Consider the following 24,411-nt stretch of genomic DNA (forward strand, 5'->3'; position numbering starts at 1 on the left):
AAATCACAAAATCTATAATTAAGTGGAAATTGATGACTTATTACTTTCCTCCCAACATGATAGAAATTATATATCTGAAAGTTTAGCATAGTGCACTAAAGACTTTAAAAGTTCAGAATTTATTTCTTTATATCTTTCATTAAAATTTCTTTTTTGTTTTATGTGTATTTTTTGCTCCATTTAATTAAACTAAATGAATTTATATTTAGGGTAAGCTGTCAATATTAAAGCAACAAAATCATTTAAATTTATAATAATTGTATATGTTTAAATATAGTGAGCCAGGAGCAAACTATATTTATGTTCATTGAATTTAGAACTTGTAGAAGAACAAGAGGAGCATTTCTGTCTTAAACAAGTATGTTTTTGTCAATTTGTTTAACAACCTGAAAAAAATGACACATGTAGAAGATAAAGACGTATACACAAAATCTTGAGAATTTTAATGCTATACATAGGAAGGTTTGAAGGTTTCATTTATATGAAAATTGTTATGAAATGTCACACTTTGAATATACAAGGTTCGGTCCTCCCCCTTATTGTAGAATAAGACTTGAGAAAAATAACATTATTCTTTGTTAGCACAAGTAATATGGAGTAAAAATAAGACATTTTGGTAAAATTTCTCAAAGTTGCATATTGAATACATGCCAGCAAATTAATAAGTAGTTATAAAGTAACTTATCTTTATATTTGGGTAAATAATAATTTTAGCATATTATAAAATTCTTCCTGTTTGACTAATTGTGTCATATAATAAATATTATATATGTATATATGCATATATACATAATATGTATTTTTTAAGGAGAGCTGGTTTCTTATTATGAAAGAATGAAAAGTTTTTACTTTTTAAAAAATTACTCAGAATATGTTAAAAACTTGTTTTTAAAATGTTTAGTATTATGTATACTATTTAAATAGAACTCATGCTTATTTGATGATGGAAGTACACAGACTTTAGAGTTAGATAAATCTTAATCTAAGCTACAAATTCATCATAAATCAGCTGTGTAACCTCAGGCAAATTACTTAATTTTTTTGAACCTTAGTTCTTTTTTTAAATAGAAGTGATACTTTATAAATTTCTTAAAATTAAATGTGATAAGGTTTAATTAAGAGTTTATTTTAGTATCTGACCCATCTCACAATAAATGTTAGTTCAAACATATCGAATATAACTTTTTTATTACATAAAATAGCACACATATGTCTTTCGCCTTTTTGTCAGTTAAGACTTATATGCATCATTTTTGGAGATGAAAATCTTAATATTTATGTGTGATCACTGTGTCGGTTCATTTACAGTTAAACTTTTAAGAGAGTTCTTCCTTTTTAAAAATATATGTTCAATTTAAATGTTTTTCAAGTCTAATGATCAGGTGATTGTCAGGCATTTGGAGGACAAGCTCATTTCTACCCTGCTTAGTTATTATTGTGATTGTAAACAAAGGATGTACAATTCAAAGTCAAGCAACATTTCACATGGATGACGGAGGTGATAATAGCTTAATTCCTGCTGGATCTTTTTTCTTTGCTCTGGAGAGTTTATACTGACCTTGCCCAAAATCTGATGACCTCCCTATTTTACTCAGCTGTTTGGAAAGCCAGGCCTGCCATAGCTGGCCCTGAGGGGGTATCTGAAAGACCACTGAGTCACTGACCCATGTCGAGACTGGATTTCAAGTCTGATCTACAGAACCTCTGAACTAGTTATACATGGGGCTTATTGTACACAAAAATGTAACTAGCTGCATTTTTCTGCTTATAAAATACCCTATTGAATTGTGGTTTAAGTGTTATCAGTAAGGTCATATATTTAATTTACCAATTTTCTTATTGCAGATCATTTTCTAGTCTACTTGTAAATTTTGATCTTTTATCAAAGGTAGTATATTACAACTAAACTTGAGTGTTTTGAAATATGAACAAAATATATTGTTAAACTATGGCTAAATGTAATGAATATTTTCCTGGCTGATGAAGGGACCAAAACAGTGGCATTTTAATGCTTATAAAGATTTTGTATTTTTCTGATAAAATTCCACTTTCCACACCTCATAAAAAAATATAGCTTAAGCTGTTATTGTTACAGTCTGTTAATTTCTGTTAATATTCCCTGGTGTGAATATTCCCTGATCCCTGGGTGGCTCAGCGGTTGAGCGGCTGCCTTAGGCCCAGGGCATGATCCTGGAGTCCCGGGATCAAGTCCCACATCCGGCTCCCTGCATGGAGCCTGCTTCTCTCTCTGCTGCTTTCTCTGCCTCTTTCTGTGTCTGTCATGAATAAATAAATAAAATATTTAAAAATATATTTAAAAATAATAATATTTTATCAATGCTCAAATAATATTCAAATGTTGGTATTGAAGAGTTTTGAGATTATGAGAATTGTCCTAAAGGAAGGATATAACCAACCAATAAGGTGTTAATATTTAAATTTGGTTGGATGGGATCTGCGTACCTTAATAGTAACTTTGTGATAGAACTATGATAAGGAAAGAGAAAAAAATTCGTTATATTTATTTTGTTCTAATTCTCCACAAAAGGAAATGACCGTGCACTTTTATGAATATCTAGTCAATATTCTACAGTTTATAGTGTGACATTGTCTTTTATTTTTATATAGGAGTTGATCCCTGAATTTTATTATCTCCCTGAGATGTTTGTCAACTTCAATAATTATAATCTTGGAGTGATGGATGATGGGACAGTAGTGTCTGATGTTGAACTTCCTCCTTGGGCCAAAACCTCAGAAGAATTTGTTCGCATAAACAGATTGGTAAGATAGTAATCATCTACTCTGTCATGAGCCTTTTCTCAAAGTATCTTTCATGTGTTGGTATAATCATTAACCCTTGCTCTTCTGTGCAAAATTGCAGTTGGGAGAGGTTACTGAAAGTGACATAGTTCATTAATTTCCATATACATTTTATTAAATTTTATTGACTTGAAAAATGTAATGGTTTCTTTTATGCAGAATTTAGGTTACTTTCATATGCACATGATAATTCAGAGTGATAAGAAAAATTATAAATGAAACTGGAATTGAATGCTTTTATGCAACATGAGTTTCTTATACCAGGAAAATAATATAATTCTGTGCTCCAGGTTAGAAGGTCATGCACATTTTGGTAATCGAAACAAGATTTTCAAGTTATACCTTGTTATCTTTCCAGGGAAATCTTCATGTAATATTTAGAACATGAAAACTTAAAAGCACAGTAATCATTGTGTTCTTCAGACTCCTCCCTAGTGAACTCTTTAAAGTCCTCTCTTATGTGCATTATTATATTATTTTATGAAAAAGTAATATGTCTTTTCCTTTTTGCCTGTGAGTTTCATAAAAGTTTAGAATCTAGGAGCTTTTTTTCTCCATTTTTAAAAGTAATGTCTGTCATACTCCATTTTAAAAGTGAAATCTTGCTGCCTGGCTGCTGAGTCAGTAGAGCCTGAAACTCTTGATCTCAGGGTTGTGAGTTCAAGCCTCATGTTGGGTGGAGATTACTTAAAAATAAAAAGTAAAATCTAAATTCCCTTGTGTTTTTAATGGACACTTAAGAAAAATTCTTGCGTTTTAGTTTTCTAAGTCATATTTCTTACCTTTTATACCAACATTTATATTTTAATTCTGTCTTCCAGATCCTTATTGCAATCCCATTATTACTGAAATTACACATTTTATGTATACTGGAAGCAATGCAGGGGAAGTGGAGTGAACATAGACCAATTTTCCCAATCCTGGATAAATCACTTTGCTAATTTGATAATCACTTTGCTACACTAGGTAGTTTAACTTCCTGAGCCGTGGTGTCCTCATATGTAGTCTGAAGATTATGAATATAAAATTTTAATTTTGTGTGTAAAATAAGAAAGTAGTACCTAACATTATTCTGTCACAATCTTCAGGCACATGTTTTGTTTTACTTTTACCCCATGCATTTTGGAAAATTAACTTAAAATGAGGGCCAAGACAAAGGCTAGCTCTGACAGATACTGAAGGAGATGTCAAACTTTTAAATGTAACAAGTTGTCTCTGGTTGGGTGATTCCACACGCTCTGCCCAGGGGTTCATGGAAGTCAACAGAAAGTATAGTTATTCCATAATTTTTTTCTTTTAGTGAATACCCTTTTAAAATACATTTATTGAAGTATAATATATGTACCATAAAATTCACATTTAGAAGTATGCAATGAGTTTTAGTAAACGTATACAGTTGTGTAACCATCACCACACTTTAAAACACTTTTATCACTCCAAGAGGTTTCCTTCTACCTCTTTGCAGTCAAGTTCTGCTCTGGGACTTTATGTCCCAGGCAACCACTGATTCTGTCTCTGTAGTATTGCTTTTTAAAGAAATTGTATGTAATTGGTGTTGTGCAGTATATAATCTTTGTGTGCCTGGCTTCTTTTATTTAGCATGATATTTTTGAGATTCACCCATGTTGTTGCATATGTATCACAACATATCATATTGTATTGCTGCATGATATTCCATTGTATAGATATAATACATTTTTGTTTATTTATAATTTTCCAGTGTATGGTCATTTAGGATTTCCAGTTTGAGGCTGTTATAAACATTTGCATATGTTTTAGGGTTTTCATTTCTCATCGATAGATTCCTGGGAATTTAATTGCTGGGTCATATAATGAGAAGTTGCAATGAACTTGGAATTGTCAATATTATTTATTTTAGCTGCCCTAGTAGGAATCTCATTGTAATTTTAATTTGTGTTTCCCTAATGATTAATGATGTTGACTACCTTTTCACAGGCATATTTTTTACTCATATGTGTTCTTTGGTAAACTATTCGTACCGTTTGCCTATTTTTTGAAATTTTTTTGTTATTTAATTTTAAGTGACCTTTATGTAGTCTTTGTAAAGGTTCTTTATCCAACATATGTTTTGCAAATAATCTTCTCCTAGTCTTTTCATTTTTTGATGGTTTCTCTGCATCCCAAATGAACAACCATTTTTAAAAAAAATAGTTTCACTATTAGGTAGATATAAAATAACATTTATGTGACATTTGTAAGGTATAAATAATCATCCTTATTCTTCAGGAATATATTTTTAAGAGAAAAGATTAACTCATGTTCTAATCATTTATTATTAGAACACTTTCTTAAATATGTTTTAAAATTTTAAATACCAAGGGAACCAGCTCTCTATTAATTATTACCATATTTAGTACTATTACAAAGAAGTTTGTTAGAGTGTTTAGTTCGCTTTAAAAGAGGTAGAAGGCAAAAAAAACATCTGAATAAATTATATTAAAAGCTTTTCAATAATATTGTGACAATTGAGGAAATTTAATTCTGTAAACTGAGGTAAGCCCCTCTCCTGATAATAATATCCCCATCTCTGCTCTCACTACCTTTATCTCAAAAGAGCCACATCAGTTTGGGATGGGCTTCCCAAGGGCACCGTAGAAAAGAAGGTAGCAACCTACTAAATTGTTTTTAATCAGATTTCAGTTTTGCCTGCCCATGAAATTATATACAAAATAGTATTTTACAATACTAACTGCATATTTATTATAACTAACCATTAACTTTATTAAGCATTTGTGCCAGTGATTCCTTTTTCTGTGAGTTTTATATCTTTGTAGTTAAGTCTCTGAATAAGCCTACATTAACAGAACTGCATAAAAATACATTGCAAATTAAATGCATAGTTTACAATCGAATATTTATATCTCTGATCTTTGAATTTTATAATTAGGAAAGATATTAGAGTTTACTTACATTTGTCTTAATGAAAGAACTCAATAACTCATTCACTTTCAAAAATATTTAGTATACACCTGTGATGAACAAAGCTTACCCTACAGTACAATCTGTATTGATTCATTTTATAATTTCCTCTTCACTTTTTATAAGTGATTAAATTATTAGTATGGTATTTTATGTATTTGTTAGCATGTTATCACGTAGGGTTTTATCCTCCTCCTCTTTTTGGCTTACCTCTTCAAGTCCACAGATTTTATGCAATGATTGTAGCTCATGAAATGCATACTACTTTGATCTGTGACCTTTTTGTGGTGCTAATCGGGTTCCTGATATCATTATACCTTACTCATTAATCATATTTCCTGCAGCCCGTCAGGCAGCCAGACAGCACAAGTCCCTGTTTTCAGCCCTCTGTTGGCAGGTTTCTGCTTTTCCAGATTATTACAGACGATACTTTGGCTTCTCATAGCCAGAGCCACATCAAGCTGTGTGTTACAATTAAAGTCAGATGGTCCTCAGGTTGAACAGGGATATAGTGTTGCAGCTGTCTCTCTTCCTGGAACAAACCAGCACCAAGAACAGATGATCTATAGGACAGTGAATAATAACAGATTGTACAGTACTCTGCTGGTAGCAGGGGATCACAGAATTAATTAACTGACATACTCATTTTAAGATACCCAGCATGTCTTTTTTATGTATTTGGTTGCCCATATATTAATTCAAATAGATACGATATTTTTTAGGAGTATGATTTTGATGGCAGACCAGTAATGCCACATTTTCTATTTTTGTTAGAGGACCATAAATACTATCTTACCTAAACATCTTAATCCTCAGAGCTTTCTGTAAGTAATGAAGATCTTATTTTCAAGTTGATTGCCAATTGGCAAATTGGCTAAAGTGTAGAATTTATGTACAGAAGACAACATCCTGTGTATTGTAGAAGGAAAACCCACTTAGGTCCAATTAGTCTTTCAGGTAAATAAATTATATTTTCTTTGTTCTGAACAGTTCGAATCAGGATAAAACCAAAGCAGTCTTAAGTCCATCCCAGATATTGGTCTGTATTACTTAATAACCTGAACCAGAAAAAAAAATTATTCCAGATACTGCTTCAGAAATATAAATGAGAAACAGGCTTTCATACTTTAAAATAATATAACACTGTATGAGTTCAGACTGGTCATCAGTTATACACTGTTGATCTCACGGACCTATATTGTATTGCCTCTTACAACCCTCGAGTTTTAAGTTGCAGTAAGGGACAAACCCATACTCTGAGCGGGTAATGATAGGTCTATTTATAAAAGTTGAAGTGAAGCATTTTGTTATAGCTGAAGGATATACAATTTATTCAAATTATAATAAAAGAAATTTATTCACGTAAAGATACTTACTGAGTACCTCTCTGTATGCCAGCGATGTTAGACTCAGTAAACAAGACAGACAATATCTCTACTTCTTTGGAGGTTACTTCCTTTTTGATAACTTAGGTTTTTGAAGTAGAAGGCTTCTTAAGGCTGAGAGGTGGCATGAACCTAATATGGAGGGCTTCTGTTGATTAATGGTTCTGAGGTTACCAGTTAGAGTCACTTTTGCTTTTGTTATATCTTCCGCAGCTTTTGTCTTCTCTACTATTTCAGAATGGTGACATGAGTAGTCATTTCCTTTAGAAGTTAAAGAAAAATAAAATGAGTATTTTGTCTCCTTTCCAGATGATATATGGACAGCTTACAAGTGATAATATCTTTTTATATTATTGTCTGAGAAAAAAATAAAATTTCCAGATTTCACTTCCCTACCAATCTTGGCTTTTTCCTATTGGTTGCTAAAATTTAAATTTATTCAACTTAATTAAACCTTCATAGATCTTCTATCTCTGAAGTAACTTTATAATTTTTTCCTTTGAATTTGGAAAATTTACAAATCTCAAGTGATGACAGCATAGTTGAGACTACAAATCTGAAGTCCATTTTAAATTTTATTTAAATTCAATTTGCCAACATATAGTATAACACCCAGTGCTTTTCCCATAAATCTCATGTCCTTAATGAAAAAGTGCTATATAGACATATAGCAGGACTTAAAGCTTGAGATGAGTGAGTTTGCAATGATATAGCAATTTGATTATTGAAATGGCATATTATGTTCCAAATTACAGTGTTTAGCAAAACTGTAAGGTTGAGAGGTTTGAGATTTGAAAGGGATTGCACTTCTATTTTTTTTTAACCTTTATTCACATCCTTGCTTCCATTTTTTTGGAAAATACCATTTAAAAATCTTTCTTCAGAGAGCTGACCAGGCAATATTTTTCTATTCCTTAGAATAGAAATACCGGGAACTAACATACTTTTATTTCTATTGTTCCTATACAGTTGCTTTTTTCATTTTCCACATTGATAATGACATGACCAAGAATGTAAATAGCCATGATGGCTGGAGGGGGTAATCATTCTCAACTGTCGCTATATCCTTCCCATCCCTTCCCCATTCCCTGCAGTTGTCAGATCCAAAGCTCTAGGAAATGAGAGCAGCTATATGTGGAGTTTGAAAAAAAAAATCTAAAATTACTATTGTTCCATTTGCTTTTGCTCCTGATATGTAATTTACTTTGAAACTTCTAGTTGTTAAAGGACATCTAAGTAGAAAAAAAGATGTATCGTTGTGTTAGGTTATTAATTCTCCCTAAATTTATTTATAAATTCCATGTAAAAACAATTCAAGGCCCAACAAGTTTTGTCTTTTGAAATATGACAAATGGATAATAAAGGGTAGAGGGCCAATTATAGCTGAGACCTCTGAGAACAAGAACAGGTTTTGGGGACTTGCTTTATTATATATCAAGAATTATTTTAAAAGTATAATAATTAGGGGAGTTTAGGAGAAATAGACTGATTGAAGTGAACACAGAACCCTGAAACAGACCAGGATATCTATTATGTTGCAGATCTGTAGAGAAGGACTTCTGAGTTTATGATGCTGAGATCCTTACTGTATTAGTTTCTTAGGGCTGCTATAACAAGTACCACAGACTGGGTGGCTTAAATAATAGAAATTTATTGATTTGCAGTTCTGGAGTCTAGAAGTCTGAAATCAGTTTGGCAGGATTGGTTCCTTGTGAGGGCTGTGAGGGAAGAATCTGTTCCAAGCCTTTAGTTGGCTTGTTCATAGCCGCCATCTCCCTGTGTCTCTTCACAGCATACTCCCTCTATGTGTGTCTGTCTCTGTGTCCAAATTTCTCATTTTTATCAAGAAATTTACCAGTCATATTAAATTGGGGATCCACCCTACTACAGTATGACCTTATCAACATAAATTATTATATAAATAATCATTTTATATCCAAATAATGTCACTTTTTGAGTTACAAAGAAGTTATGATTTCAGCATATGAATTTTGGGGAACATAATTCAACCCATAAAAATACCAATATGGAAAAAAAGTGAGATCAGAACCTTATACCACAAACAAAAATTAAAGTATTGGGACACCTGGGTGGCTCAGTTGTTGAGTGTCTACCTTCGGCTCAGGGCATGATCCTGGTCTGCGGATCGAGTCCCATATTGGGCTCTCTGCAAGGAGCCTGCTTCTCTCTCTGCCTGTGTCTCTGCCTCTCTCTGTGTCTCTCATGAATAAATAAAAATCTTCTAAAAATAAAGTATGCTAAAGCTTTAAATATGAAGACAAACTATAAACTTTTAGAAAATAATACAGGAAGATTTCTTTGTGAAGTTGAAATAGGGAAAAGTTTTCCAAACAAGAAACAAAAAGTAAAAAATGATATATCACATTAATTGGCTTTTGGATGTTAAACCAACGTTGTATTCCTTGAATATATCACACTTGGATGGTATAAATTCTTTTAATATATATGGTATTTTGTTGTGAAATTATTACTTTTGAAGATTGTTGCATCTGTGCTCATGCGGAATATCGGTATGTAGTTTTCTTTTTTGTGATATCTTTGACTTTAATACCAGGATGATATTGGTCTTATAGAATGAAATATGGTAAAGTGTTCTTCTTCCACTATTTCCTGAAAGACGTCGAAAATATTGAGTGGGGTTCACCACTGAAGCCATTGGACATGGACTTTTCATTGGAGGAGGATTTTAAATTACCAATTCAGTTTTTTTTTTTTTACTTGCTACAGGTTAATTCAGATTTTCTACTTTTTTTCTTGTATCAGTTTCAGTAATTTGTATGTTTCTAGGACCTTGTCCATGTAATATAACTTATTGGTATAAAGTTCATAATATGCCTTATTTTAATTTTTCTAATGTTGGTAGAGATGTGTTCTCTCATTCACCTCTAATTTTTGGTAATTTATATCATCTTTTTTTCATGGTCAGTCTGGCTAGCTAAAGTTTTGTCCATTTTTTTTATCTTTTTAAAGAACCAGCTTTTCATTTCATTTATCTTGGTCTACTATGTTTCTGTTTTTTCTTTCACTGAGGGATGACTCTAATATCCACTATTTTTTTCCTTTTGCTTGCTTTGGGTTTACTCTTTTATTAGATTCTTAATTTGGGAAACTAGGTTTTTATTTGGTTTCTTTCTTCTTTGCTAATACTGACTTTTACAGTATGAATTTCCTCTTATGTACTATTTTTTGCTGCATCCCATTAATTTTGATGTTTTGTTTACTTATTTTCATTCATCTCATAACATCTTCTGATTTCCCCTGTGATTTTTTTGACTCCTAAGACATTCAGAAATGTATTGCTAAAAAAAAAAAATTAAAAAAAAAATCTATTGCTTAGTTTTCACACATTTGTGAATTTTCCTAATTTCCTTCTATTTTTCATGTCCAGTTTAATTTCATGATTGGAAAATATACTTTGTATGACTATTTTAAAGGCACTGAAACTTGCCTTACACCTAGCATGTGGTCCCTATTGGAGAATTTTCCATTTGTTTTTGAGAAGAATGGGTATTCCCCTGCTGTTGAGTATTCTTTAGATATCAGTTGATCAAGTTGGTTTACTGTGTTCGAGTCTTCTAGATCTTTGCTGATTGTCTGTTTCTGTCCATTTTTAGTAGTGGTATGTTGAAGTCCCCAGATATGTCACTGTTGTCAGTTTTTGCTTCATGTATTTTTGATCTGTGATGTTAAGTGTGTGTGTTAGTTTCCTATGACTGCTATAACAAATTACCAAAAACATGGTGGCTTAAAACAACAGAAATTTTTTCTCTCACAATTCCAGAAGCCAGAAGCCCAAAATTAGTATTACTTTTCCTCCAGAAGATCTCTACCTCTGTCCTCACATCACCTTCTCCTCTTCTGTCTATAGTGAAATCTCTCCCTGCCTCCCTTTTACAAAAGATACATGGGATTACATTTAGGGTCCTTCCTGATAATCTTGCATAATGTTTACATCTCAAGATCCTTAATTTAACAGACCTTTTCTCCACATAAAGTACCAGCTATAGGTTCTAGAGATTAGGATTTAATATCTTTTTTTTTGGAAGTTGGACAGCATTTTTCAGCCTACCACTGTGTATAATATGTATTTATATTTGTTATTTTTTCCTGATGAACGCTGATGAACTGTTTTTTCATTATAAGTTGTCCCTTTTTGTTTCTAGTAATTTTTTAGTCTGTTTCACCTGATAATTAGTATAGCTTAGTCCACCTCTCTTAAAATTACTATTTGTATTATATATAGCTTTCCATTTTTTCACTTTCAACCTATTTGTATTTGATTATAAAGTGCATCTTTTGTAGTTAGCAGATAGGTGGATCATGTTATTTATCTAGTCTAATAGTCTTTGCCATTTCAAGCCATGATTGATGTGGTTGGATTCATGTCTACCATTTTACTAATTATGTTCTTTAGTCTTAGGTCTTTTGTTTCTCTGTTCCTAACTTTATAATTTTCTTTTACTTTGAATAGATCATTTTTAGTCTACTATTTTAATTTCATTATTTTTTTACTATTTCTTGTAACTATTTTTATAGTGATTGCTCTAGAGACAGTATGCATCTTAATTTGTCTCATTTACTTCATAATAATACTAGCTTAATTTCAGTAGCGTTTAGTGACTTTTTCAAATCCAGCTATGTCCTCCCTCCCTATTTTGTGCTGTTGCCAAATATATTTTCTATATATGTTATAAATCCACTACACAGTGTTACACCTATTGCTTTATGCAATCTATGTCTTCTAAAGAAGTTAGGAAACGAAAACAAAATACCTATCAATTTTATTTCCTAATGTTACCTTAATAGAAACATTCGAAAATAAAAAAGAGTGCCTCAGATACTCAACATCATATAAGAATGGGGCAATTCCCATATAGGAAAAGTTCTGTAGAATTGAAGTTTATACTTTCAAATACCAATGTTTGTCATTGTTTCTCTTAAAAAAATCTTTTTATGAAATGGATTATACATTTCCCTGTCTCTTAGAGAATTCTGAACGTAAATACCCTTTTCTGGAATACTCATGGCTAAATATTCAGATAGTGTTGTAATGTCCTGAAAAGTTACAGGTATATAGAGCTTTTTGCTCCTCAGCCAAAATGATCCACATCTCTCTGCTTTCTTTTAGCTTTTCTGTCAGCATTTCAGAATTGTTTCTTGTGTCAACTGTCACTTCTTATCACTTTTCTCTGTCAGAGTTTCCATCTTTCTTTGAGCTATTATATTAGTTTATGCATATATGGCAAAGTAATAGTCTGAAGGATGACCCAGTGACTCCCATCTTTAAAGCTCATAAGCTTTTGGGGCACCTGGGTGACTCAGTGGTTGAGCAGCTGCCTTCGGCTCAGGTCATGATCACAGGGTCTTGGAATTGAGTCCCACATCAGCCTGCTTCTCCCTCTGCCTATGTCTCTGCCTCTCTCTCTCTGTTTCTCTCATGAATAAGTAAATAAAATATTTAAAAATATATAAAGCTCATAAGCTTTGTGCTTGTTTTCCTCATGGCCTTCAGTTACTTTGAGTTTTGCTATGTTCTAGATGCACTAGAAGACCTTAAGTCTGAATTCTGGATAAATGAAACAAACTATATTTTGTTTAGTGACATATTACTGTGCTATGTACAGGAAAATAAAGTGAAATATATCTAAGGTATACCAAATTCATGTTGGAAAAGTATCTAAATTAGTGTTTATTCTGGAGTATATAACTTAAGTAACTTCCTGCTGACATTATTTTTAATGTTTCATTAAATATTAATGTAACATTAAAAACATTTTAAATTTTGTAAGAATAATTAAAAGAATTCCTCCCCACATATATTCACCATCTCCATAATTCTGAAAAGGTTTGGGTCTAATAGTGATTACTCATCCTTGCAGACTTCAGCCTCAGTGATACAGCTGGAAATGTGAGGGAGATTAGATTTCTTTTTCTCCTGGCCAAAGAACCTGTAATAGTTGTGGTAGCTTTTCACTTCTGGAACAGGTTCTAGCTCATAGATTTATGCCATTATTTTCTTACCACAGTGCCTACCACATGCTATTCCTTTTCATTGAAATGTGAGCCTACTCTTTTTTTTTTTAAACAACAGATAATCAATTTATTAAAAAGTTGATTTAAGCATCTGCAATGGTGACTTCAACCAAGACTCCAGGCTCAATACTGATGGAGGTAATCTGTTTAACAATCTCAGAAGGACTGTGCAGATCAATGAGTCGCTTGTGGATCCTCATCTGAAAACGATCCCAAGTCTTAGAACCTTCACCACAAGGAGTCTTTCTCGTAGTGATTCTCAGACTCTTGGTAGGCATCCACACTGGTCCTTTCACTTTGAGATTCTTTTCCTTTGCACCTCTGATCAAGTCAGCACACACCTTTTCCAAAGATTTTACGTTGCGGCTGGTTAGAGTAATTCTAATTCGGTGAATCACCACCTCTGGTTCTACGGGTGTCTTCCCAGTGTCTTTAAATGCCATGGCTGTGGTGCGGCTTCCTGACCAACTTGTTCCTCAGCAAACAGCCGTGAGTCAGGAGCAGGAGCGAGGCACCCTAAGCTCTGCTCTAGCTGCAACCGCGTCTTCCTCAAAGAGCCCTACTTTTTTTTAACCAAACTGTATCTTAAAACTCATAACCTTACCCTTCTTAACCACCCCCCTCAAAAAACAAAATAAAAACTTGCAAATAGCTTTTCTTAAAACTTATCTTCCTTGAACTGTTTCATAAAAACCTCTACATATTATTCTGTAGCCTCCCTGTAGCTCAGTCTTAATCTGATTTTATACACATATGACTCAGGCCCTTGCCTAGTGGATATCTTCTATTCTCATATAGAGAATCCTGGTTACAAGTATAAACTGTATCATTTACAGTAATGTGTTTTAAAATGTGGTGCATGGAAAACAACCTGTATCAGAATCCCCTGGAAGTACAGTTAATAAATTGTGACATTTACCCATATGGTGATTTGTTTTTCTTATATTTGGATTCCTATATAGTTTTGACTGAGAGAGAAACAGCTAGCCAAAAAGAAGAAACACGCTGATTACTTTGATAGTTAAGTTTCTCATGACAAATAATTTTGCTTTATATGTTATAACTCACATATTTGTTTAGTACAAGTTAATAACCAAAATATCCATCAACAATTAGACATGATAAAAAATTAAGCAATGGCCATGTTAGATTGATACCTGTCATCTCCAATAGAGTTTTTTCCACTCTTAGGTTACACAGAAATTCACAAATGCTTTCTTCCAGGACTTGCTTCACTTTTTCACATTTAAGTGTCTGATCCTTGGTTTCTGGTATGAAAAACAGATCTAAGTTTACCTTTATTCATATGATTAGCCCATACCATTTATTTTGAAGTTCATCTTTTTCCCCATTGTTTTGAGGTTAGGAAGGGAGTTTATATCTCCTTTTTTGGCAACTAACACTGAACCACTAGGATAGTTCAGAATAAGTACTAAACAAATATTTGATGAATAAATATGTGAGCAATTTAATATATTTCTTTAAGTTCTTGAAGTAGCTTAATGTGCTGATTCAGGGGAAAAATAATAAACAAAGTGTCATCTTTGGTAACTTAGTACTTGTCCAGAGCAATTTAAGTTCTCCAGAGGTTAGAAGGAAGAAGGAGAAGGAGGTGGAAGAGAAGGCGGATTTTATACAGAATTTAATCTTTGTGTAAATTATCACAGTAACATGCTGCCAGGTACAGCTGGAAATTCTAATTTCTACCAGGGACTAATGATAATGGTTGGAGAAAAAAAGTGAGACTAATGGGCTCACGATATGGGACTAGAAGTTGAATTCACAGACAAATGCTTACTCACCCAATTCCTCTTATGACCACCATTGCTTCTTGCGGTGCTCTGCAGGGCTGGGAAGAAGTTGCCTTCAGTCCCTCATTGCTTTTGTTTCTGGCACTGAGCCATGTCACCCACAGTTGCAGTGTACCTGAGACGCATCATGTTTGCTATGGGTTTTCTTCTGCTTATGGATGCTCTCGGGTAACTCTCTGCACAGTGATACCCAATAAATGACTGTTACTGAAGTATTTATGTCTGTTGGACTTGCCAAAAAGTAGAATACATCCAACATATTTTTTTCCAGCTAAAATGTGTAACCCAGCAAATTTCTTGGTCATGGTAGCCAGAAAGTGACCTTTTACCAAAAAAAGAAGAAAGAAAAGGAAGATGGGGATTGTTTCATGCTTTTCCAGCATGATTATTTTTTACGACCTGGTTGATTCTTGTACTCTATATTTGAGAATGATCGTTCAAAAATAAACATTAGGTTGGATATCAGAGTACTTGCAATGCTAGGAAAAAATGAGTGGTTTTGAGAGTATTGTATAAATATGAAAAGGTGGGCTGGTTTTCTCTATATTAACAGATATTCCAAATATGTTAGGATACTTTCTATAAAAGGTAGATATTCTGGTTTCTTTTTTTTTAAAACAAAGGCAAATTTGGTTTGCCTCATTGTTCTCATATTAAATAATATATTAAGTTGAATGTCATAGTGCTTGTATTTTACATAGAAATGCACATCTCATGTTTCTGAGATATTTTAGATTTTTTTTAGCTTAAACCAGTTTCTGAATTTTATTTTCTCTCTCTCTTCCTTCTTCCCTCTTTCTTTTTTATTCATTTTATTTTTTGTTTTAAATATTTATGTCCTACTTGAACATTAAAATTTTTTTCTACATTTTATTTGAGAATCTTTTTTTTAAAGATTTTATTTATTTATTTACTTACTTACTTATTTAGAAAGTGAGAGGAGGAGGAGGACAGAGGGAGGAGAGAGAGAATCTCAAGCAGACCTCATGCTGAGTGCCTAGAGCTGGATATGCAGGGTTCGATCTCACTACCATAAGACCATGACCAGAGTGGAAATCAAGAGTTAGATGTTTAACCAGCTGAGCTAGCCAGGTGTCCTGAGAATCATTTTCAACTTAGAGTTGCAGGAATAAAAATACCACATAGAACATTTTATATGTTCTTTCCCCAGTTTAACTGTTGACTCTGCCTGCCCTTGGAGGGCAGCGGGGGAACATGCACAGAAAGTTGACTTATCTTTGTGGGATTGGGAGAAAGCACAAACTCAGTTGAGTTCATCACAAGACCTTCCTTACAATAAATGCTGAAAGGAATTCTTCAAGCTAAAATGAAAGAATACTAACTTGTAAATGAAAACATGAAAATTTAAAACACACTGATAAAGATAAGTGTATAGTCAGAAAAAGAATATTCTAATACTGTATTATTAGTAGTGTGTTAATCACTTAACTCTATTATAAAAATTAAAAGACAAAAGGATTAAAAATAACTAGCTATCATAATCTGTCAATGGATACACAATATAAAAAGATACAAATTCTGACATCAAAAACCTAAAATGGAGGGGGATAGAATTTTTCTATGCAAAGTTATGAATTTAAAATAGACTTAACGTAGTAAGATTTCTCTGTGTCTTTTTTTTAAGATTTTATTTATTTATTCATGAGAGACACACACATAGAGCGAGAGCAGAGACACAGGCAGAGGGAGAAGCAGGCCCCATGCAGGGAGCCTGACGTGGGACTTGATCTCAGGTCTCCAGGATCAGGCCCTGGACTGAAGGTGGTGCTAAACCGCTGAGCCACCCAGCCTGCCAATCTTATTAGTGAGATGTTTTATATAAGCCTCAGGATAACTACAAAGCAGAAAGATAAAGAGACTATACTCTACATGCTAGAGACACAAAAAGATAAGAGAATCAAAGCATACCATTTCAGAAATCATCAGTTCACAGAGGAAGACAGCAAGAGAGAAAGAAAGGAACTATGTAACATCCAGGAAACAATTAAAAAGATGGCATTAGTAAGTCTTTACCTATTAATAATAGCTTAGATATAGAAGAGAGAAATCAACAATAATACATTAATAGTAGGTGGTTTCAGCACTTCAGTTTCAACAATGGATAGATTATCTAGACAGAAGAGCACTAAAACATTGGACTAGAATTATACTTAAGACCAAATGGACGTAGCAGATAAATACAGAATGTTTTATCCAACAATGGCAGAACACATATTCTTCTTAAGTGCACACAGAACATTCTCTAAGTAAATCATATGCTAGGTGAGAAAACAAGTCTTGGCAAATTTAAGAAGATTGAAACCATACTAACTTTATTTTTCAAAATAGTGATGTAGAGCTATCCCAGATACAAACCTGTGCATATATAGTCAACTGATCTTTGGCAGGAGTGCCAGGAATACACAGTGGGGGGAGGATAGTCTATTCAATAAATGGTGTTGGGAAACTGGATAACCACATGCAAAGGAATGAAAGTCTTACATTACTCACAAAAATCAATTTGAAATGGATTAAAGGTGTAAATAAGAACTAGAACTGTAAAACTTGTAGAAGATAACACAAACTCTCTGACATTGATATTGGCAATAATTTTTTTAAAAGATTTTTTTATTCATGAGAAACAGGAGAGAGAGAGAGGCAGAGATACAGGCAGAGGTAGAAGCAGGCTCCATGCAGGGAGCCCGACATGGGACTCAATCCCTGGTCTCCAGGATCATGCCCTGGGCTGAAGGCGGTGCTACACTGCTGAGCCACCTGGGCTGCCCTGGCAATAATTTTTTTTTATATGACTCAAAAGCAAAAATAAACAAATGAGAGTACATCAAACTAAAAAGCTTCTGCCCAGTAAACAGTCAACAAAATATAAAGGCAAGCTATGGAATGGGAGAAAATACTTTCGAACTTTATATACAATAAGATTAGTACCCATATTATATAAGAAACTTATGCACCTCAATAGCAAAAAAAAAAGAAAGAAAGAAAAGACCTCAATTAAAAATAAGCAAAATATTTGAATAGTCATTTTTCCAAAGACATACAAATGGCCCACTGGTATACACAAAAAGGTATTCAGCATCACTAATCATCAGGGGAGTGCAAATCAAAACTATAATGTGTACCTGTTAGGATGGTTTTTTCAAAAAGACCATATAGCAAGTGTTGGCCAGGAATAAAGAAGATGGTGTGTATACAGTGGAATATTTTTTACCCATGAATAAGAATGAAATCCTGCCATTTGCAACAACATGGATGAACCTAGAGAACATTATGCTAGGTTAAATTAGGCAGACAGAGGAAGACAAATACTGTATGATCTAATTTACATATGGAGTCAATTAAAAAAAAGATGCCAAATTCATTCATAGAAACAGAGTAAAATGGTGGTTACCAAGTCTCTAGGGTGGAGGAAATAGCATCTGCTAGTCAAAAAGGTATAGAGCTTTAGTTACAAGATGAATAAGCCCTGGGGATCTAACGTACATCATGTAAATGAAACCAATAGTTATTTAATACTATAATTAGTAATGCAGTGTTATGCATGTGAAATTTGCTAAAAGAGTAGAACTTAAGCACTTTACCATATACACTAAAAAAGAAAAAGGTAAAACTATGTTAGCTGATAGATATGTTAATTAACCTGATTCTTGTAATTATTTCACAAAGTACACCTATGTGAAATCTTCACAGTATGCACTTTAAAAATATACAGTTTTGTCAGTTGTATTTTAATCTAAAAATTTTTTTAATCTAAAAAATTTTTAATAAAATTGTGGTTATGTGTATAGTATCTAAACATAATAAAAATATAAGGGCATATACCAACACCTTAATAGTTGATGCTGGGGTGAGACCTGGGTCGATCCCAGGTCTCCAGGATCAGGCCCTGGACTGAAGGCGGTGCTAAACCACTGAGCTACCTGGCCTGCCCATCTTATTAGTAAGATGTTTTATATAAGCCTCAGGATAACTACAAAGCAGAAAGATAAAGAGAATACATTCTACATGCTAGATACACAAAAAGATAAGAGAATCAAAGCATACCATTTCAGAAATCATCTGAAATGGTATTTTTTTCTCTTCTAAATTTTCTTTAGGGACTATCTCTTATTTTTAATAACAAAAATATAACAATAAAACAATATTAATATAACAATATATTAACATTGTGTTTGGAAAATGGTAACAGAGTTATACATTAGAAAGAAGTTTAGTGGTCTATAAGGATAAGATGAGGGAAACATTTTTTTAAATCATTCTAGAGAATCAACTACCAATAGAATACAAAGGTCATTGGTTTATTTCCTAAATAGAGATTGATTTAAAATGTCCCTTGTCTAGGCACTAACAATTGCCATATGAAATGAATGAATAAGCTTATAGTCTGGAAAGTGTATGAAATAGGAAATAATGCGATTTTCTACATGGCTGTAGCATAGGTTTCTTGGGCAAGAAAAGCCAATGATAAGTCTTGAGAAGTAGGTGGAGGCCACATTTATGAAGAAGCTTTTATACCTTACTAAGGAGTTGGTACCTCATCTTATAGACAGCCGGGAATCACTAGGAAGACACAGAAGGGACATGATTATATTTAATTTATTGATAAGGATAATGGAAATGTGAACTTTGGGCTAGAGTTAGGAAAGAGGAGACAGGAAATTCAGGAAGCTATTATAGGGAACTGAGCAAAAGATGAACAAGAACAGTAGTTAAAACAATGGCAGAGGGGATAGAGAAGACATTCTAGATATCTGGGTCATAATAGAAGTTGAAGATGACCTTGAGATTTTAAACTGAGATTACTGGGTGAATTGTCTTACTAACAACTGAAATATGTATTATAGGAAGAGGATGAAATATACTTTTTAAGAAAGATAAATTCAATTTTGAATATATTATAGTTGAGATATTTTTAATACGGATTTCAGAATATAGTGGGATAAATGATAATAGTAGGGTAAATGATAGTTCTATTAAGTAACTTTTAAATTCCTGTTTTATCTTGCAAGTACAGTAATAGATAATATTAACATGTAATTGATTGAGGTAATTAGACCATCTTTTCCTGACTCTTCTGGCTTATTTTTGCCACACTAGCCTTTCTTATCTCTTATTTGGACTATCCAATAAGCTGCTTTCTAGTCTCACTGCCTCTTTAGATATATTTAATATACTGCTGTAGGGTCTATCTTCTAAACGTGTAGTACAACCATATTATTCTCTTGCATTGAAATCATGACTGTAGTGGGATTCCTTTTAGAACCACCCCCCACCAATTTCACCACTGAGAACTCAGTTACACATAGAAATTATGCCTGTAGTATATTGTCACAGTAAATTTTGTCTCTGACATTCTATTTTTTTTTTTACATTATGTTACAGTGAGTGAAATCTGTTCCCTCTAACTTCTTCTTGTTGATCTTTATTACATCCCCAAGACCCAAACAAAGCAAATTTAAATGTTACTTAGTGCTTCTGATATATGGTTGACAACTGCATGGGTCTATTTATACATGAACTTTTTTTTACAGTACTCTAAATGATTTTTCCTTATTTTTTTAAGATTTTATTTATTTATTCGTGAGAGAGAAAGAGAGGCAGAGACATAGGCAGAGGGAGAAGCAGGGAGCCCAATGTGGGACTCCATTCCCTGACCCCAGGATCATGCCCTGAGCCAGAGGCAGATGCTTAACTCATGAGCCACCCAGGCATCCCTCCTTATGGTTTTCTTAATAACATTTTCTTTTCTCTAGCTTATTTTATTGTAAAAATATTGTATATAATGTATATAACATACAAAATATGTATTAATTAGCTGTTTATGGGTCTATTTATACATGAACTTTTTTTTACAGTACTCTAAATGATTTTTCCTTATTTTTTTAAGATTTTATTTATTTATTCGTGAGAGAGAAAGAGAGGCAGAGACATAGGCAGAGGGAGAAGCAGGGAGCCCAATGTGGGACTCCATTCCCTGACCCCAGGATCATGCCCTGAGCCAGAGGCAGATGCTTAACTCATGAGCCACCCAGGCATCCCTCCTTATGGTTTTCTTAATAACATTTTCTTTTCTCTAGCTTATTTTATTGTAAAAATATTGTATATAATGTATATAACATACAAAATATGTATTAATTAGCTGTTTATGTTATTGGTAAGGCTTCCCATCAATAGTAGGCTATTAGCAGTTAAGTTTTAGGAGAGTTAAAAATTATGTATGGATTTTTGACTGGGAGAAGTGGTTAATGCCTCTAACCCCCACGTTGTTCAGCAGTCAATTCTATAAATATAATAGCCAGAACTACAAAGTCCTTTTTTTCTTCTGTGAAATCTCAGGTGTACTTTGTATTTCTCTTACAACTTTCTTTATTCTGCTACGTATTATACCTACTGCTATTAGCCTAGCTTTTCGTCTTTCTCATTATCTGTAAATAATAGCATAAACTTAATAAGATTCCAGGAAATATTCCATGGACACACCTACAGTTCTAATTCAGGTGAATTTAAGTCACATGTGTAATAGGTTTGGTCATGTGTTTTGCACTTACATATCGACTACCTCAATAATTTTGTAAAATTGTGTGATACATGCATGGACAAGTATGATGCATATATACTCAGAATATTAGGAATGTTGTCCCAGATGTTCAGTATTAGCTAACTTGTAACCATGGTTAAGTTACTTAACCTCTCTTGACAGCAAATAGATAATGGATATTAAATAAGGGCAGTAGGTTTTAAGCATTATGACAGATTTAGAATAGGTGTGATACTGAATGATCACGTGGCCACTGACACAAGGGAATTGTGATGTAAAAGAAGATTAAATCTTCTTTACTGTGGTAACACAAAATAATGATGGGTAACACTTTTTTGACGTGAAAATGCATTCAGTAGAGAAAATTAATGGGTCACCACCATGTCTGAGTTTCTTACAAGGACATCTGAAGTTATTTATTACTCCCGTGAAAATGTCTTCAGCCTATTCTTTACATAAAAGTGTCTGCAATTCATGCATTAAATGTTTATAATCTAGCACTGGTTGATAGAATCTGCATTTCAACTCCAAAAATTAGTGGTTATGGATAACTTGAGATTGATGATCCCATAAAAGAAATAAATTATGAATTCATAGTCTAGAGTTGTAGAGTTGGAGAAGAAATATATTATTATAATGTATGACTTGCAAGTAGAGAAAAGCATTTAAAAAATATTTTCTCAGCACATTTCTTTCATTGCTTCTCAAAGTCCAGTGTTTCGTTCAGCAAATATTTATTGGTACCTTGCCAATTCTGGAAAGATACAAGGAAGAATATTATGGAACTCTGCCATAAAGGGAATTTACCCTTTAGTAATGGAAATAACTGGTACAGAATGTGATAAATTGGAGCATAGGTGACAGAGCAACTAACTTTGTTCAGGGAATGAAAATATTTAAAAGACATTTGAGCTGGGTATTGAAGGATTTTCTGTCTCTAAGAAATACATTTCATGTTTGAGTATAGTTGATCTCTTAGAGCTTTCATCTGATCATATTGCCTTTTTAGACTATATATACATATCCTGTTTTTCTAAATATAACTATTTTTACTGCTGATTTTATGATTTACAGTTTTCATATAGACCAAAAAGTAGTTGTTTAAATGGAGATGGAAAATTTCTTTCCAAGATAAAGTCTGAGCTGGTAGGCAATCCATGGAATTAGGAAAAATGTAATCTATGATGTTCCCAGTTCCTTCTGCCTTGTTCTTCCATTGCCTTGGGTTTATTCTTCTTTTGCAGTCAGCTTTCATATTCACATTCTAGCCCTTTGGAAAGAGACAAGCAGCTTCTCTTTTAAAGGATGTGACTAGGAAGTTGGGTGCATCACTTCTGCTCACATCCCAATTTCTAAAATTTAGTCTCATATTTGCTGTTAGCAGCATGGGAGTTTGGGGTGTGTAATATCAAGTTCAGTTCCCTAAATTGCAAAGCAGGATGGGTCTGTTGCTAAAAGTAAAAAAGATAAAATGGATTAGTGGGAAAGATTTGGTTGTCTGTACTATAGTAAATCAGGAAATTGATATTATAGAATATGCCAGGAGAAAATTTCTGGTTTTGTACTTGGGAGTTCTAATGGAGCAGTTTACTTGACTTCATTACTATCACCTTATTTTATTAAAACTGTCCTTGTCATCCTTTTCTTTCTTGATACTACCTGAAAAAAAGGCATTAATAGGAAGAAGAAAGGATCACACAGTGGTAGAAAGAAGAATTAAGGGGATTAACTTGAATCCCTTGAGGAGGAAATTTTTGTCTGTTTTATATTCCCAGTTGCCTATGGAACAAGAACTATTTGTGGGAGCTAGGGAAGGTCGAGAGTTCTAGAGTAAGAACAGCAAAAAAACAGGCAAGAAAGCTTTACTCACAGCAGTAAAGGTTTCCTCCAAAGTGAGCTTGCTCTATACTTCTGGCATTTATCAGGAAGTAGGAAAAGTAGGTCAGCAAGGAAAAAAACGTGTTGTGGCAAAGTGACAGAATATGGTGTGGGCAGATGGTCCAGTAAGATTCGCTTACCATTCTGTTCTCAGAAAAGATGTTCTGAAGTATGGGAAACATTATTCAAGAGATTACTTATTAACTATTTTCAATTCTCAGGAAAGATAGCCAAAGTATAAGTCCAGGGAAAGCACACTCTGAAGTTTCTCTACATTTATCAAGAAAATGGATGGCTTACGCAAGTTCAAGAAAGGTATATCCTTGGGTTTTGGACTTAGCAAGAAAATAGGTTCTTTATGTGTGAAAGTCGCAGAAAAATCTTAAACCCTTATAGAAGGAAGCCTCCTATATTTAATTTATATGATAAAATATCTCATTATAATGACAGAGATTGAAGTATCAAAGTATAAAAGTAGAATTACCAACCAGAATGCCCTGTGATTGCACTGAAATTGTGATTTCAAGTGCTTGAAAAAATTAGCGACTCATTTCTAAATAAATAAAACATTAGTTGCAGGTATTCTATTCATCCTCATTCATGAGCAAAAAATAAATAAATAATCTAAACAGAAATAGAGGAGTTCACCTGGGTGGCTCAGTCAGCTCAGGTCATGATCCCAGGGTCCTGGGACTGAGCCCTGTGTCAGGCTTCCTGCTCAGCATGGAGTCTGCCCCTCACTCTCCCTCTGCCAGCTGCTCCCGCTGCTTGTGCTTTCTCTGTCAAATAAATAAATACAATCTTTAAAAAAAAATAGAAATCCAGATCCTAGTATTCTCACAACAGATTACAGTCCCACATTCATTGCTAACAACACTGACAATATGTACCATATGAACTTCCTGGTGAATTTATTCATTATTGATCTTGCCACTTACAATGGCTGAAATAAGACCAGTGGTACCTG

The 24,411-nt window shown here is 33.4% G+C and overlaps 2 protein-coding genes across 8 annotated transcripts in view; one reads left to right on the forward strand and one right to left on the reverse strand.

Annotated features, from left to right (window-relative positions):
• Window positions 1-24,411, forward strand: part of LRBA (LPS responsive beige-like anchor protein) — a 732,259-nt gene that overhangs the window by 594,986 nt on the left and 112,862 nt on the right. For all 7 annotated transcript variants that reach the window (XM_055336397.1, XM_055336401.1, XM_055336402.1 and 4 more), the window contains exon 47: window positions 2,629-2,781. In XM_055336397.1, the coding sequence (XP_055192372.1) occupies window positions 2,629-2,781 (153 nt within the window). The remainder of the gene's footprint in view (window positions 1-2,628; window positions 2,782-24,411) is intronic.
• Window positions 13,283-13,650, reverse strand: LOC129516875 (40S ribosomal protein S20-like). The gene has a single exon (XM_055336407.1). The coding sequence runs from the start codon at window positions 13,640-13,642 to the stop codon at window positions 13,283-13,285; it is 360 nt and encodes a 119-aa protein (XP_055192382.1). The 5' UTR covers window positions 13,643-13,650.

This window comes from Nyctereutes procyonoides, unplaced genomic scaffold (genome assembly GCF_905146905.1).
Source record: "Nyctereutes procyonoides isolate TBG_1078 unplaced genomic scaffold, NYPRO_anot_genome, whole genome shotgun sequence".
In the NCBI taxonomy this organism is placed as follows: Eukaryota; Metazoa; Chordata; class Mammalia; order Carnivora; family Canidae; genus Nyctereutes; species Nyctereutes procyonoides.